The 18,186-nt window shown below is 43.2% G+C and overlaps 1 protein-coding gene across 1 annotated transcript in view; it reads right to left on the bottom strand.

The window, feature by feature from the left end:
* Positions 1-9,186: 9,186 nt before the first annotated feature.
* Positions 9,187-18,186, bottom strand: part of ELOVL2 (ELOVL fatty acid elongase 2) — a 48,601-nt gene continuing 39,601 nt past the window's right edge. Inside the window, exons 4-8 of the mRNA XM_054191825.1 lie at positions 15,529-15,606; positions 14,203-14,374; positions 11,937-12,061; positions 9,956-10,090; positions 9,187-9,315 (exon numbers count right to left, since the gene is read on the bottom strand). Of these exons, the coding sequence (XP_054047800.1) occupies positions 9,187-9,315; positions 9,956-10,090; positions 11,937-12,061; positions 14,203-14,374; positions 15,529-15,606 (639 nt within the window). The remainder of the gene's footprint in view (positions 9,316-9,955; positions 10,091-11,936; positions 12,062-14,202; positions 14,375-15,528; positions 15,607-18,186) is intronic.

The raw sequence follows: 18,186 nt of genomic DNA on the forward strand, positions 1-18,186 counted from the left end.
TACAGTGTAGAGAAGATGATCCTGTGAAGGATGTTAAGCTATTTTAAATGGGAAGAAAAAAAGGGAAGCAAAATAACATTGATTTTGAGGCTTTTTTTGCTTAGGAAAGAATATACACTGAGTAGTCCAGTTTTGACCCCTGTGTGTTGATAACATCAAGTTTTTCTGATGAAATAGAAAACGAACTAAATATGATTTAGCCACCAAACTGATGCATATACTGGCTTTCTTTTGAGTATTCTGCTAATACCTTTGTCAAATGTAAAAGCGTTTAATGACTGATTCTAAGTAAACTATTGTTTGCATAGGATAAAAGTCTCCTCATTTCTTTTGACTTGATGCACTGTGCATGCCTATGTTAAGGTACTCTAGAGTTCTGTGTACCCTGCATGGGGCATGTTAAGGGTAGCCTTTCTCGTGTGCATCCAGCACTGTGGGAACCTCTGGCTTGAAACCAGAGCCACTCAATACTGGGTATTGGCCGGATGCCTGATGGCATACTGGAGACTGTGGAGGGCATGAAACTTTGGAGCATTGCAGAGAAAATGGCAAGTGAAGCTGGAGAAATGATTTTTAAAACCAGTGACTACTGATTTCTGCGAGAGTTTAAAGTACAGTGAACAATGTTGAGATTAGGTAAACTAGCATCAAAGGTCTCTTGAAAGCAAGTAGCAGAATAAACCATGCTATTTAGTGCTGTCTTCTGCTTCGACAGAGTTCCCTAATCTCAGTTGCCCTTCACAAGCTGCCTTTAACGCTGTGGCAGACTTTGCATGTGCTAGTGCATCTTAATGAATTTGTGGGAACATGGCATGTTTCCAAGCTCTGTGTTTCTATCTACTTATCTCATAAAACCAACCTCAGACTGTTGCGTGCGTTGGAGTGGAGGGAATCATTCCCTGCACACAATGTACCTTCATGACAAAAACCCACTTCTGGCAGGGTTTGTTTCACCACTGAATGTCTTTCGGGGAGGGGGCTGAAACCATTCCTTCTCAAGAAGATCATGCAGGGTAGTGCCAGTGCAGACAACAGTGAGAAGCTGCTGTTGCCATCACTTCATCGTTGTCTGGAGATTATGCTTATTCCTTTAGTTTAAGTAGTCCTGACTGGAGTTGGCATGAGTCAGGGCTCCACCTTTATCCCTGTCAAGGGCAGTGGTTGAATCTTTCCTTCTGGGCTGGTTTAAAAGAAAAAAAATTCTCCATTTCTGCCCTTCCCGAAGCTCCAGATGCACAAGTCTGCTGTCTCCTATTCACAATGTGAAGGGCTAAAGCTGTGCTTTTGCATCCAGTATGTTGCACTTATTCCTTTGAGGGCTGGCCCTGGTGACCTGACTAAGGTGCCATCTTCCTGCTGCTCTTCAGTGTCTTCCCAGCTGCTGTTTGAACGCGTTCTCTCAAAGCACTCAGCCAAAGTGGCTGTGTCTTTTGGGAGATGAAGCTGTAACCCCTGTGAACAGCTCTGCTTGTGCCTGGTAAAGCTGTTTAGTTTTGCAGCCCGGTAACAGAGTTTTCAGCATGCTTTGTGTCCCGCTGGTATGCTGTGGTTGCACCAGCAGTGTCACTAACCAAAACAGGCTTTAAGATACCAGCCTTAAGGGATCTGAGCATCTCTTCCTATTGCCTGGCTGTAGCAGGTGCAAAACAGAAAACCATTTGGGGCTTTTACTACCTGAGTAGTAATGCAAGGTCCTGGGCCTAGGAGTGTGGTAAGGGCTTGAACTGCTCTGTTGCTTGTTATCGTAACCCAGAGTTCACGCTAGTGAATGTAAAGGGATGCTTTGTGCAGTGTTGTTCCCTGATCTAACTACCGAGGTTGAGCCTTCTAGTAGTTCCTGGGTAAATGCCTACATCCTACGGTTTTATTCCCCACAACCTGGCCAAATGTGATGGATGCAACCAGGCCTAACGTGGTGCTTGAGGTGAAGCAGACCTCAAGAAGAACTGAGTGGAGCTTTCCACACTGTGCCTGTTGTTCTATACTGAATTCTGTAAAGCCACAGAAACAGTGTTGATAACCTGCATCTTGGGTCATGTGTCATCTTCTTCGGGGTGGATGTTGCCTTGGCTGGTTTGGGCTTGCTCATCTGCATCTCCAAGGAGCTTACTGCCCAAAGGGAAGGTTTGAAATAGGAAGAGGGTGAGATGTGATGTCCCTCTATGGTTTAAGGATTTTTAAAAAATCTTTTTTTTTTTTGAAGTATGACAATAATGGTTGATCTTTCATTTCCAAGATATTGTTTGGCTTCATTGCTCTCTAAGTTAGAGCTGCTAAGCATTTAAACTTTGTCAGCACAGGGGAGTAGATGTGTAGCAAGTCTTGTTTTGCTACATTTCCCCACACTTGATGTGTGCTGACAGAATGCGCTCTTGATGTCTCCTGCGACTGTAAAAAAATTTTTCATCCAAGTATCTTTGCTAGATAACTTACAGAAACAAGACCGATGCTCACTATCTCTTGCTGTTGGTTCCCTGTGTAACCTGTCACTACAAAGCTTGGAAGGTGAGTGTTGAGCACTTCACAGGGCGTGGGTGAAGGAGAAATCAGGATCTCTTACTTACCAAAAGTTATCATAAAGTTGTATCCGCTTACACTTGCCTTTAACTGTTTTATTGGAAAAGTCTGAACCCTAAAAGGCTGCTTTTAGTGATAACTATGGGAGAGCAGAAAGGGATGCCATACAGCTTAGTTGTCTCTTACCCCTGCACTTCTTTTTCTACCCCTTCATATAAAATGCTTTACCTATTGAGAAGCTCAGTGAATTCTAGCTTGGTAACCTGTGAACTGCCCAAGCTGGGAGGACATGCTGGAAATTTTGGTCTTTCCTAATGATCTTACCATCCATAGTCAGCAGCAGTTGTGTTTGGAGACAGCATCTGGGGCAGGAATGGCTTTTTCTGATTTTTGGACAGCCCATCTCATACCACTTCCTACACTGTTGGGTCAATTCAGTGTGTTTGAGCTGAAACCTCCTGAGGGTCTTAAGTCCATTTGGCTTCTGCAGATGATATCTTTGCAACACAGACCTGTAACTGGGTTACCCTAATGTTTCCTTTTGGAAAGTAGGTAGCTGACCTGGCAGGTTTCCTTTGCCTGCTTGCTTACACTCTTTTAAGTGTTATTTATCCAGCTATTTCTTTTATATTTTATTCCTTTCAGTGTAAATAGATAAAGCTTAATTTTCAACCTGTTCTTCTGAACCAGAAAAACAAAGATGATGCAGGTGCTGAAATGCAAAAGCCATATATCAGTACCCAGAAAAAGAAATGGGAAATACAAAGTGCAGGTTAAGGACAACTGCTTTGTGCGTTTTAAGTTCTTAGCCAGCTTATTATTAAACCTCGTTATAACCTCTGCTGTCTTTATGGCATATCTCTTTCAGGGCACGATGCTGTGCCAAGTGCTTGTTTACCTGCACGTTTCTTATCAATGCAATGGTCCATCCAAGGTCTAGAGGGCTCCTGTTACCCAGTGGCGAGGCTGCATGAAGGCTATGCAATGCCAGCGAAGGGGGTGTCCTCTGTGGCTGGAAACAGGCAGAGTGACCAGAGGAACTGCCTGTTTGTGCTTGCCCTGGCCTGGGGTCGGCTTGCCCCGTTCTCAGTAAGGTGTGCTGATAGGGGCTGGCAGTGCCGCTGGGACAGGTCCCGCTTCTGCAAGTGGTAGGGCTGTGTCTAAAAGAACGGTGCATTGGAAAATACACAAATTTCCAGGAACAGCGGAGAGCTATTCTACATTGGAAACAAACACAGCAACAGAGCCTTTCCTGGTCATATATTACAGGGCGCGTTTTGTTTATCATGAGCAAGAGTTAAAAAAGCATTACTTATAGCCAAAACATGAAAGAAGCGCTGTAAAGCTGAGCCTTGTCACACATCAGCAGCCTGATTTCTCTTCTTTAGTCCTAGTGTTCCTGGAAGGGCCTTAGTAAAGCTCATTCCTTCCTCTCCATTCCTTGGGAGGCTGCTAACATCCAAAACCAGTGAATCAAACTGAATAGCTCTTTCTCTTCCTCTTTACTTCCCTGTACTCCCACATATACGCTCAGGGGAGACCCAAGCAGGGTCAAGTGTTTGCACATCTCCCACCGTGTTTGTATTTTCAATCTGCAAGAAATTATATTTTTGAGATTGATTTTTCTCTGTTCTCTCTCCTCTTGGTTTTCTATTATCAGGGCCCAGCTGAAAACAATCTAAGAATCAAAGGATGACTTTTGATGGGTAAGTACAAGCTTTGAACAAGCGAGTTATTGCAACCTTAGCTTTGTTCAAAAGACAAGTTTTTACAGGTAGTGGGGCTGCCTGTAGAGAGCTAGGAGTTCCCAGCTACAGTATTGTGCCATAGGAAAAAAGTTCTAATTGGGTTGGTAGTTCGGTCCAGTTTAAAATTAAGTCAGAAGAGACGTGATGTGTATGGCACTTCTATGGGCACCATATCTAAGTCTAGAAAATGTAAATTGGCCAGAGGTGGGAGTGTTAGTTAAATACCCAAACTCTCATATCTTGTTGGAGAACAGCCTTTGTTCTTAACAATCATGAATCCTTGTCGTGCTAACTAGCGTTAGGTGCGAGACTGCGGAGCTATCCTTCTTGTGCCTCAGCTTCTGATATTGCAGTCTTTACCAAGCCGCTAGATATCAGCGTGCCCCACCTGAAGGAGCAATTGTATGTTGGCAGAGAAGTGCTTCAGCCTTCCAACTGCAAGGGTAGGAAGTGCTGCCGGAGTTGTGTTTCATGCTGGATATTTGTGGGTGAAGGAAGCTTAAAGCTACAGTATCTGATCCTTTCATCAATCCATGATCTCTACTTGGCTGATGATGACACATAACGAAGGGACTCGTTTATCAGAGTCTTGAGGCTTGATGTGGGTATGAGCATCTAGGTGCAGACATTCCACAGGACAGAGGAGCTGCTGGCAGCTTAAAACTCTTGTTGCGTCAATTCAGAGTAAAGGCAATGCCCTGAAAACACACTAGAGCTTGGTAAAATGGGATGTTGGGTTTTTTTCCATACAACAAATTTTCCTTGGTGAACGCAGGCAGTCACGTGGTTGTGGTTTTACCTGTTGGGCTGGATGAGGTGCTTTCCCCTCTCCCGTTCCTTTGGAGTGCTCCAAGCATGCTACCGAGTGAAAACATGCCCGACAAACTTCATTTTTGGATGATAGGATGTGGAAATTGCTTCTAAACATAGCACAAGGAGGGATTGTATATGGGAGGAGAAAAAAGGAACTATTTAAGGACTGTCAGTCCTTGCAAAGAAATGAAATACAGAGACTGCTGCTTTCCATGAATGTGGCTTGAAGTGTCCCATGAACACACAGTTGCCAGAATTCCTACTCAGCCTGTATGTTGGTAGGAGCAGCTTTCAGACTGGATCCTCTTTGCCACTATCAGCTGTTACAGCTCTTACCTCTTTTCATGAATAACACCAACTTTTCCCATCCATGGTGCTAGACCTCACGTCCGCATGTTAATGTCTAGTATGGGGCTTTACAGCAGCGCTCAGAATTGTTCTAGTTATGTTTTGAGATTGTTTTTATGATCATAGAATTGCCTAGGTTGGAAGGGACTTTTCAGGTCATCTAGTCCAACCATCACCCTAACTCTGACAAAAAACATTGCTAAACCATATCTCTAAGCACTATGTCTACCCATCTTTTAAATGCCTCCAGGGATGGTGACTCAACTGCTTCCCCCGGGCAGACTGTTCCCATGCTTGATAACCCTTTCAGTGTAAAAGTTTTTTCTGAATATTCAGTCTCAACGGCCTTGAATTTAAAGTCACCATTCAGTCTAAACTCACCATGAGTGAGCATGGTAACTGTGGAGCATCTCTGCCTTAGCGTTTTCCATTTCTAGGTTACCCTTCATGGCTGGAGCTGGAGGTCAAGGATTCCTTTCCACGTGGTTTCTGCAAACTAATGACAAGTTGAGGTTGAACAGCTCAATCCAGCAAGACTTTTTCAGTGGGATTCTCTTCATGAAGGAGAAAGATGCTGTACTGATGCTTTTATTTTTCTTGCAGTACAAGTGATTAGATCACTCATGGGGAGAAACCTGATTTCCATTCTCTTCTCTGGTAAAACAAACTAAACCAAATATCTTCCATCTTTGGGGAGATGTGTGTCAATTAAAAGCCTCTCATAGCTGCCAAGTCTGCCCAGGAATTGATGTAAGTTCGCATACTTCTTTCTAGGTGTTGACTGCTGATTTATTTTTGTCAGATAGAACTCCCAAATGAGGTGTTTTCAAACCTTTATATGGCAGGAACAACAGGCACAAGAAGCTGTGTTGCTGGTGAGGAAGTCTGGACTGACTGACAGGATTCTACATCTTGGCAAATAACAGGTAAGCCAGGCTCTTTCTCCCCGGGTATGTATGTTTGGGTGGAGAGCTGATGTTCTGTAAATTGTATCTCCACCACGTCTCAACTATGATGCTCCAGTTGTGCTTTGCTAATGCCCTCACGCTATCCTACGCAGCAAAATCTAGATATTTTTTTTCTTTTGGTGTTGTGTGGCACATGAGAGTGCATTAAACTAAAGGTGAATAAAAGTAACTGGGAGTCAAACTCACTTGTCCTAATGAACGGGATGCATGCATTTTTCTCTCATGTGGTACTTGGAAATTTTCTTCTGTGAAAGTCAAGGCTGCTCTTTTGACCCATTTACAATTGATGAATCAAAAGGAACTCACCTGCCGAAGTGCGCAAGGCAGGAGAGCCTGGGAACAGGGAGGCAGCAGGGCCAGGATAACTTTAACAAGTCTGTCTGGATTGAAGTTTGGGCTGAAGGTGCATTTTCTCTCCAATGGAAAATGCAAACTCAGTATGAGGTATTCACGCCATCTACTTTGGGTATCTGAACTAAATCCCAGAGGAGGAGAGCTGGGAGCCTGTGTTGCGTCCAGAGCCACTGTTAAGCAGCAGGACTGTCCGGGAGGGACAGGGATGTTCAGTCTACCAAAAAAAAGCCATCTCAAGTAGGAAGTGTAAATAAACATCTTGTGTCTGCATAGTGTAGAAAACCGTTTCCTATCAACATAATTAGTATGTGTGTGAGCATGATGTGCAGAAATGCCACCTGCCCAGTCAATGAGGAGAGCAGAGCACAGCCAGCCGTTGCACAAAAGCACGGGGGAGCTTTACATTGGTGTGTGTGGAGGTGGCGTGTGACGTCATGGAGGTTGTTCCTCAGTCTAAACGTCTGAAGAGCTTTCTGAAAAAGTTTCGTAACAAAAGTAGTCTCAAATAACTAGTTCCCAGCAGTTTGATGCCTTAAATAAAGGGGAGCGTAGACACCCTGATAGTAAAATGTCTTTATTTACAGTGTTATGTATTACAGGAAAATCAGTTTAAAAAGTCAACACTTCTTTTTCTTCAAAGTTGCAGCATTTTGAAGATGTTAAGACAGATCTGAAGAATTGAAAACATACCTGATTCCAGCCTTCCTGGCCGGCCTGGATCTGCAAGGTGAGACCATCTTGGGTTTTTTTTTTTTCCTTCCCTGCCCCACTCCCCCCCCCCCCAAGCCCTTTGAGTTTCAAGTAAGGCATTTATTTATTTCTATTTCTTTTGAATGCAGTTTCAACACAACAAAAGACAGTATCTGTGGGTTTGGTTGTGGTAGTAAACTTTAGCAGTTATCATGCTGACGTTGTCCACCTTGATGGTCAAATGCATGCTTTGCTGTCAAAAAGTTAGGGACTCCACACAGACTAAAATCCACGCTGGGATACATAACCATGTTTTTGCCTGCCTTAGATGAATGGATCAAATGGATCAAATGGATCAGCTGTTGCCTTGTGTGCCATCTTGACAGTTCTTCCAATTCCCTCTGCCTTTACCTGGTTTCCAGCGTCAAGCTGACATCAGCAGAGCTCTGAAGCTCTCCCTTTACTTATGGTCACGTACGTCACCTTCAGTCAAACCCACTAATTTCTTATAACTTCGGAGTTTTACAGTATCAACCAGAAAGATCTGCAAAGCAAAGTTTCTGGAAGGACCAATGAGAACTAGTATGCACTTTGAGTCCAGGCTTTGTGACTGTGGGGTTTGGGATTTTTTTTTTGGGGGGGGGGGGGGGGAGGGGCGGATCTCCTTGCTTCCCCTGCAGAGGATTGTGCCCCAGTCCCATCTGTTTCTCCAGTCAGAGACCAGTCTGAATAAGGCCCACCTAGCACAGAAATTCCTATTATAATGTGCTTTGCTTATTGCTGAATTCACTTTTAAGATTTTCTATGTCTTCCAATCTATTAATATGTGGGATGTCAGTTTGCTTCAGATTAGCAGTGCTTGGATAGGATTAACTTTGTGCACGTTTGCACTGAAAGGATTTAACTTTATTAAGTTGCTGGGCTCCTGTTTCTTTCAAAATCCATTTAGTCAGAACTCCTGTTAATTTATCACATCCAAAGTGACTTGTTTTGCTCTGGCTAGAGCTCAAAACCCCTTATCGTCGGGCAATGTCGTATATTCTAAATATCATATGGAGCAGCCCCACGTGCTACTAGTCCAGGCTGCTGCCAGCCTTTGTGGTGTTTGAGTCAGGTTTGAGTCTGTCTGCCAACTCTGGGATGGTGCATGTGGGCTCTGCTCTCTGGTATATCCTTTCCCAGGGCTCCCATGGGACCAAAGGGATGGCTGTACCTCGCTGGTGTCCACAGAAGGGAACGTGCTTTGGGGAACGGCTGGGAAGCAGCAGAGAGGGTTATGGTGATAGAAACAGTAAGATTATCTTATCTTCCCCCCCTCCCCATCTTTTTTTCTGACCTTGACCACAGTTTAGCTGAATGCGTCGGGTGCGAAGCCTTGCCTGGAGACCTCTCACGGGTACAGAAAGCGCTCAGGGTGTTAGTCTGAACAGAGTCCTAACATTTTGAAGGCATTGATGGATTTCTCCATCAAGTGTTTTATAAGGCGTTTTTGTGTCAGCATTAGAGATGAGGAAAGAGTTTCTTTTTTCATGTGAGAAAGATCTTGGCCTTCTCGTTCTGATGGTGATTTTTGACAGGACAAGTACTTCTACTTGTTTTGTTAAAACCTAAATAGCCGTACATTAATAAGCGTCTGATACAAAGAACCGATAAACGTATTCAAATAGGTTTTAAGCTAAAGCTTGTAATTCAGTCTTTTTCTTTTTTTTTTTTTTTTTTAGAAAAAAAAATCATAGGAAATGCTATACTTATTGTGCTTTCTTATCGTTCAGGAATCCATTGGCAGCAGCGAAGTAGTCCTTATGGAAACCGTTCTTGATTTCTGTTGTGACAGGGGTTTCCTTTGTAGCTGTTCTCGAAGGTGCTTTCCGGTATGTCTATAAAAGCAAAATCGAAAGTAAATGCTTGGATTTATTTAGTGCCCTCCAAACACTAATGGTTAACTGTAAAATGCAGCTGCCTGGTGTTTGTTGATGCAGATGTATAGATTTGCTTCAGACTGCGTTAAGGGAACTCTATTATTTTCACTGCTGTGCGTGATATTACCTTACTAGTATTACTGTAACACTTCTTGATGTCAAAAAAGATTTTAAGCCCTTTTCGCTAGAAGCTCTATGTATGCAGGCAGGCTGGAGCAGTCCCTGCTAAAAAGACAGGGCTGCTTGCTTGTTTTTTTCCAAGGAGGGAGGAAGGCTCGAAAAGTTGCCCAACAGAGCAAATTCAGACCTCCTAAATCCTGAATGCAGTGGTTGCTATGCGAGTACGGGATTGAGCCCTGGCACAAGACTGCACCTCATTGCAGTATGGAAGAGCTGAGCTGCAACGGGGAGGTCATCGTTACTAAGCGTCTGTTTCTTGCAGAGGTTGCTGCATCTCTCATTCTTAACCGACGTACGTATAATACAAACATATTTTAGGTACTGATGTTAATTCTACATGTGAGTTCATCAAGACTGCTGGGCAGAAAGTTCTTTCTTTTCCCCACCCCTGTCAGAAAGCTCTTGGAAGGCTGATTACCTTAATGTAGAAGTTTATGAAGAGAATGACCAGTGTGGCCATATAGGAGGACTGGAACATGAGGCAGCCAAACGGGAATCCACATGGCTTCACAGCTGCGCTGAGCGTGTGCACAATAGTGAGCACAAACTGGAGCTGTGGAGGAAAGATCGTGCACGAGTATTTGCTGAGAAAGGGTTGGTGCTAGCTAAATCAAATATCACAAAGTCACCTAGTCCTGCTCTTTTGAAAGTTCGAGTACTCCTGAAAACTATCCCTTTCTGAACCTGTGACTGTACTGCGAGGGTGAAAATGGCACTCCTATGAAATTGAAAAAACCCTAAGGGGTCAGATTTCTAAAAATACGAGTTTATGGGCCTAGTTGGCAAAATGAAAACCCTTTTTATTGTTATAAATCCTTTTATTTATTATTACATAGGGATTTTTCTGTCTTTCGGACCACGTCAAGGCAGGTACAGAGTTGTCTCTGTTACTGGGCAGAAATTCGAGAAAACTCTTTAGACTCCAGGCAATTGCTTTAGCAGTCTGAACTGAAACTGGAAATCCCAAGGTCGGAGGAGAAGTTTAGGTAGGCTGGTGTTGGCGTTATGGAGTTAAGATGGGGATAAATGAAGCAAAAATGAGCTGGGGAAGGAATTGCTGAACTGAACGGAAATCCCAGGTCTGAGGAGAAGTTCAGGTAGGCTGGTTGGTTGTGTTAATGGAGTTAGGATGGGGACAAGTGAAGCAAAAATGAGCTGGGGAAGGAATTGTGGAAGGCTGTTGGTGTTTAGGACTGTGAACCACAGCCCACGCCGGTGCATCAGTTTCTCCCCAGCCAGCCGAGCGTGCCCTCGGTCCTGCCTGCTGGGGTGCACTTCAAACAGGGCAGCGTGTTTCAACTGCAGGGATGGTCTCAGCTCAGAGGAGCAGCATTTGCTAAACGCATTTCTACACAGGCATTTTTAAGCTCACTGCAGACGTCTGAACTCCCAAAATGATATCAACAGGCCCTGAGATTAAAAAAAGTGAAAGGAACTTTATTTCACATCAGGCCTTCTTGATGGGATATGCCTTCTTGATGTTCCCTTGATAGAAGACAACTTCTGCCTTCAGGGCTGCTTCTCTCGTGTTTTCTCACTTCTCTCTCTCAACTGCTGTGCAGCATTTTTTACATTTTATTAAATATGATATTACAGAGGTGCCCCCAGCTTTGCTGACGGGCTCAGCTTTGGCCAGTGGTGGGTCTGTCTTGGAGCCAGCTGGAGCTGTCTCTGTCAGGTGGTTTTTCTAACTTCTTAATCTGTCTATTTGCCATGATTAAGCAATGCCCATTTTCTACGCAAGAGTGAAAAAGTAATGGAATTTTATGGACTGTAGAGTTTCTACTGTATTGTAGAAAATATTTCTGAGTGTCATCTCCTTTATTAAGTTATGCAGTCTGTACTAGTGACTTAACTCTGCATGATGGGGTGGAGCATCTCTCCTACGAAGAGAGGCTGAGAGAGCTGGGGTTGTTCAGCCTGGAGAAGAGAAGGCTCTGGAGAAAATTTATAGCAGCCTTCCAGTACTTAAAGGGGGCCTACAGAAAAGCTGGGGAGGGACTCTTTATCAGGGACTGTAGTGATAGGATGAGGGGTAACAGTTTTAAACTGAAGGAAGTTAGATTTAGATTAGATATTAGGAAGAAATTCTTTCCTGTGAGGGTGGTGAGGCACTGGAACAGGTTGCCCAGGGAAGCTGTGGCTGCCCCATCCCTGGAGGTGTTCAAGGCCAGGCTGGATGGGGCTTTGAGCAGCCTGGTCTAGTGGGAGGTGTCCCTGCCCATGGCAGGGGGGTTGGAACTAGGTGATCTCTAAGGTCCCTTCCAACCCAAACCATTCTATGATAGCATTTTGATTTGAATTCTGTCTTAATTCTGCAATTGACAATATTTATCATTCAACTCTGGAATTTCGAAGGACTTCTAGCCATTAAAAAAGAGATTAAAATAGTTACATACCAATTGTGCCTGAGTGAGGTATTTCTTCCACCACAGATACTTGCGCATAGAAGGGATGACTGACAGTCCATAATAAGAATACATGAGTACGTGGATAAAGCTATTCAGAGTGGGTCCAAAGAAACCTATAAAAATCCAACAAGGGAAACATCTAATATATCAACTGCTAAAAGTGAGAGAAGATATTGTTAGCAATGCCTCCTGCATACAGCAAGTCTTCTTTCTGCGCTTGTCCTTTGCTAAATAAATTCCTGATGTGGAGAGATGCTGTCCTGGGGACAACTGACAAACTGAATGATACTTCCTACAGGCTTTTTCTCATGATGAATATTGTATTTTCATCCCATATCTTTCATTTTCTCCACTTTCCTTTTCTATTCTGTAGTTTACAGGTTGTTGCTGCTGTTCCCCTCCCAAAGCGGAGGGGGGAATGAGTCTCTCCGCTATCCCCGTAAGCTTTAGACGCCGCTGTGGGTGAGCGCTGCTGGTACTGCAGCTTAGTGCCCTGGGAGGCACCCGCTCCCCTGCTCCCTGATGCAGCAGCGAGGGCTTTACTCTGAATTAAACTCGCCTCGCCTGGCTGTGTTTGAGCACCCCTCTGATTTTCTTCAGTGGCTCTTCTGCTAGATGCAGATTGCCAGAATTTTACCCCAGATAATACCTTGCCACTCTAATCAGCTGTAGTTAGTAACTACTAATTCTACAGCAAGTTAATTACCCTCTGTACCTTACAGACTATTGGCAAGCAGCAGCACTACTGCATCTGCTGTATGTTCATGTGTTTGATGGCAGTGCTTGACAACTACAAGACGATTTCACCAATTGTTTTGATTTTTTTTCCACTGATTAATTACTTAATAATTACTAATTAATTACTTAGCTACTGAATTTTCCACTCTTAATTAAAATAGTGCAAAGTTAGTGCCACGTGTGTGAAATACGTTCAGACACAACAGAAAGCACAAACCTCTGCTAAGTTGTTTAAGCCTCTGTAGGAAAAAAGCAAACCCCTTGATCTCCGCTTCTAACTATAAGAGTGGTTTGCTTTGATTTTTGTGCTGTTCAAAATAAGTACCAACAAATGGGAATTCTGCTTTTTGTTCTGAAAAACACCTGCAACAAGTTGCTTTACAAAGCATTGCAGTGGACTGGGGTGACTCCCTTGAATAGCTCAGAGTGAGAAAACTGATTTTCTTCTCAGGCGTGGTAGTGCCACGCAGAACCTCTGGCTCTATGAAGCCCTGGCAAAGCGTGCATGTTGTGAGACACCTGAAGTAGTTCTCTCCTGTTTGGACTTAGTCTACAAATACCAAGTGAAGCAGCTTGTGGAACATCTTCCCCACCTTAACAGGGGAGATAACAACAACTGCAACATCTTCTTAAGATCCAAGTCATTTAGAAGTTACTGTTGTGAAATATATTGGACCCGAGGTATAATGAGCCAAACGCTGCTGCTATATCAATATGAAATGTAAGACCTTATCAATTACTTCTGGCAGTTCTTTTCACCGTTCAAGTAGTAGTTTTGGGTTTTGCTACATGCTTGCTTGGAGGCAATGCTGACTTAGTTTGGCCTGCTGCCACAAAATTCCCTGAAAGTTTTATAAATTAACGTTTGAAAAGTCTCTACTGCATAATGATATGAACTGGTAGCTGCTAAAACAATCCCTGATGGTAGAGAAAACTGTATTTTTTTGGGCTTTTTTTTTTTTTTTGCTATTCTACTAGACAGATGTTGTATTTTCGTTTTAAAAAACCAACAAACCCGAGCTGGTATTTTAATTAGTGATTATTTAAGTGAAGTATCTTGCTATAGCAGAATGTCAGATTGATGCATCCAGGAGTCAAATTTGTAAAAGTACTATCGATTCATTTGTCGTGATTGATGCTGAGTCATGATTTCACCCTGCATCTGCTTTTGGAGCGCAGGTCCTGTACATGATCACTCTTGTGTACTACTCATAAGTATTACCCTGTCTAAAAGTAGTTTGAAGAGAAGTAAATAATGAGAAGTTGTGGCAGCTAAGTGAAAAATCTAGGGCCTAACACTCAGATATTTTTTTTTTTTTCCCCCCCCCCTGAACTTTTAACTGTGCTTCTAATTTTACTGTGATCTGCAGGTGTTTGGCAGTTCTGAAAGACGGGCTATGAACCTTTAAAGGTGCTGCCACATGGCACAGTGATACCCTTGCTTTGCCTGGCGGTGCGGTTCCCCTCCTGCAACAGGTGACTTGTACCCCAGGTGATGAAGCCAGCAGAGACTTACTTTGCCCACAAGGTATCCAGTTCAGGACACACCACCAAATGTTAAACATAGTGGCGTGGTGATACACGTGAAGGAAGGTGATCTGGCTGCTTTTCTTTCTCAGTACAAAGAAGATGGTGTCCATGAATTCAATTACTTTGGAAAAATAATACCACCACAGCACCTTGGCTACCTGTATGAGCAAGAACAAAGGAGCAGGAGATCACTATCTGTCAATAAAAGGGCTTAAATATTGCTGTACTTCCTCAGTCCCTAGGCATGCAACTTCCAAAAAGGCATTGATATCCTATTGAAGGAGGAGCACAAGCTCTTGCTTCGATTTTATTTCCCTTTTCAATGAGGCATTTTAGAAAAAAAATACATCTTTTCTTATGTGACTGTATAAATATGTAATTATTTAAATATAATTTAAGAAATATAGGCTTTGAGGAAGGATTTTCTAATTGTTCTATTTTTTTTTATTGAAGATACAGTTGTGGGTGGGTTTTTGTGTGTGGTTTTTTTTTTTGAAGGTTGTTACCATTTATACTTTCTTGGCACTGAAAAGATTTTGCTGGCAGTTTCTTCATTTTAAATAATGCATCTCTGACACTCAGTACAATGGAATATACCCTCCTCTAGAGTTGAGATACTTTATCAGAGCTCAGGGTATGACCCAGGTCAGTTAAAGGCAGTTAGTTAAAACAGAAAGGGGGAAAACACCTTGTTGATGGGAAAAGGTATTTAACTGACCTTTTTCTTGACATAGCACACATAAATTCAAAGGTTAGGGAAAATTTTATATAGGTTAACTAATCTTTCTGCCCTTGAGCTCTAATGTTGTCTGGAAAGTGAGCCTGATGTGGGGAATGACAGAGGGTTAATACATGGAATTGCTGGGATGCAGAAATAAGGGTTGAAACTAGAGATGAGTCAGGCCAGCAAAACATCTCTGCAGTTTCCCAGAGTTTAGAGCTGGGCTTAAATCCATTTCCAGCTACAGCCCAACAAGTGTTACATTTTAGATGGCTGATTTTTGTTCCAAGTTTTAAAATATCCATATTCTCTATTTTAATAGTCAGGCAACGGTGTTTTGATCACAGATCTTGATATACGGCTTTTCAAAAGACTCCCTGTCATGCTTTCCACAGCGTTCAATGCAGATGCATCTGTATTGAATCAGAAAGATAACACTTCTTGTTTGCTGCCAGCTGTTAGGCAACTTGATTAAAACCCTCATGTTGAAGATGTCACTGATAATGTCGTTATTGCTGTGAAGGCAGCTATAAGGATGCGTAGGGAAGGGCTGCCGTGGATGCTGGGGGCTGAGCTGCTGCTGTCTCTCACCCGGATATCGGCCTCCCCGGCGCTGTGGAGGTTCTGGCACTGCAAGTTGTACCCTCCTTCCCACGTGGCAAGGATGAGCTGGAACAGAAAACACAGCAACAATGTTCGTGAAGAGACGTAGCCATTCGCTTTTACCCCCCTGCGGCTGTTCTGTGTTTATTGAAAAAAATCAGTGCGGAAGTACAGTAGGTTCCCACTCCTTCTGTGAGCTGATGCTCTTAAACCCAGACCACTCGCTAGTATCTTCTGCTTTGAAATGGGAAAGGCATCAGGTTGTGTTGGAGTCATAAAGTGAAATGGTACACCTCTTGCATTTCTCTGGCTTTAGAGCCTTCAAGGCATCCATTAAACTCTCTCATTACTTAGCGCAGTGATCCTCGCTCCAAAGCTTGTGCTTGAATGTTGTGTCTCTGTCCTGACGCACTATGAACAGAGCTTAACACAGCTCCTTGTGCAAAACCGTCCCTGAGAAAAATCCCCCATGCCAAGCAAGCAAACAAAAGGCCAGTCCGAAGCAGTGCAATGGGAGAAATATTTCCTTATGCCCTACATCCCTTTATTCTGCACTGCTAAATGCAGGAGGAAGTAGAGGAGAGCGGGCATAGTGCTGAATGGAGACGTGAATAGACACACGAGCAATTTTTTAGATTCAGCACATGTCATGCTGGGAAGCAGACAGAGCAATGAAATGTCGGGCTACCACACTCTGATGGAGCAGAAGGTTTCTAGAAAGCCATAGGGTGGCTTTTGATAGGGAATATTTTTACAGTAATGACCACCTAAAGCATTCAGCAGCTGTTTTGGAATAGGGAGCATAATTTATTGCCCATAAATGCTCTGTAGAGCCCTTTGATGATTTTTTTTTTTTTTTTTTTTAAAAAAAAAAAGGTCTTGCTTATTCTTGAATGTGTGAAAAGCGGGTTTTGAGGCCAAACTGAGCAAATCATATTCTGGGGTCTGTCTTCCTCTCTACGGAGAATGCAGTGAGCGATGGTGGGAGAAGTACATCAAATTGTTAAGCTGTAAGTGGAACTGCAAGATGGTGTGAGAAGTGAGTTGCTTTCAACTCTAGCACTGCATTCATGGGGAAGGTGTGTATCAGCGTCTGTACGGACTTTTCCCTCCACTTCAGACTGAAAATTAGTCTCCTGTGTTGAACGTGTGACAGTCTATACAAAAGCAAAGCAGAGAGATTCTTAGTAATCAAAGTGAACTAATTCCCAAAGTAAATACATTTAAAAATTATTATTGGTAATATTATCTGGAGAATTAGCAAATAGCCCAGAATGCTGCTTATAAATTCACGTTAAAAAGCAATAAAATCTGGAGAGACAACGTCTCCTATTATTTTTCCTCTAAATTGCAATTCAGTGATTATTTCTCTAATTCTAATATAGTTCGTGTATGTGGCTAAAATAACGCATAGATATTGCAGAGAGAGATGAAAAGACAATTATGGAGTGTTTTGCAGATAACTGCTACGTAACAGCTGAAACAAGCCCACTCCGTTTTGGAACAGCCTGTGTTTCGGTGGATTTGCCTACAGCATGTGCGGGTCACCAAACCGAACAGGATGGGACTGGAGTCTGAAAACAGGGGCAGCGGCAAAAAGCCAGCTAGAGGTCCTCATGCAAGTGCTCTGCGCAGCTGAGATCACAGCTTGTCCTGCCAAGCTGGCCTCTGCTTGGGTGCTGTGCCTGCAGGCCTGGGATGTCTGGGCTCCTCTCCTTCCCCCCCCCCCCCCCCACTGCCATGGCAGGAGGGTGGGAAGGGGAGGCACGGGTCACACCTGCCCAGCTCTCATAACCTGCAGAGGTGCTGGAAGAGAAGGGAGTTAAAACTCCTTGAGGGGAAAAGCAAATTATGCCACTTCGTTTCCCCGTTTTCCGTATTATCTTCCAAATAGCAGTGGAAAAGGGGTTATTTCTGTTCTCTGAGTAGGAGGCAGAGGGCTTGCAGCTCACCAGCTGTCCCCTCCTGTGGCATGTCCTTGGTCCCCAGCTCTGTGCCTACACTGTAGCTGGCAATAGGTAGCAGCTTCGTGAGGGATGGGGAGATGTTACTGCATGGTGGCTTTTCTGGGTAGCTCCTCTCAGTGCCGCCTTTGTGCACTCTCTTGCCTTGGATTTTCTCTGCAAATAAGAGGTGACTGAGTGATCCCCAAACTGAGATTTTTTTTTTTTTTTTAGAAAAAGCAAGTATAGCATTATTGACAGGCTGTTGTTGAAGGTTTGCTCTCAACTCTGTCTTGTTACTTGACAAATACTGAAGAAAATGGAATTGTCATCTTCTTGGCTGGGAGCAGTATGGTCAAACAGTGTCAGCAGCTCAGCTGGAGGCAGCATCCTGGATCCTAGCCTGGATATGATGTGCCTATAAAGTTTTTTAATCTAAAGCTCTTAAACAATTTTACCTTACGAAAGGTATGCAATTCTTAACATTTTCTTTCAAGATCAGTTAAAGCAATTTAACTTAGTTGATTCTGTTGCATTCTATATCTGCAAATTCATACTTTTCCTCTGCTTAAATTCTTCAAATTTGTTCATTCCTCTCTTAATGTATCTTTGGGAATCTGCTTTTTTCAGGTTCCAATTGCACAAACACTTTACTCTTTCAACCTCTTTTTCTCTTCCTTTAACAACTAACACATTTTTTTTT

The sequence above is a fragment of the Rissa tridactyla genome, chromosome 2 (assembly GCF_028500815.1).
Source record: "Rissa tridactyla isolate bRisTri1 chromosome 2, bRisTri1.patW.cur.20221130, whole genome shotgun sequence".
Classification (NCBI taxonomy): Eukaryota; Metazoa; Chordata; class Aves; order Charadriiformes; family Laridae; genus Rissa; species Rissa tridactyla.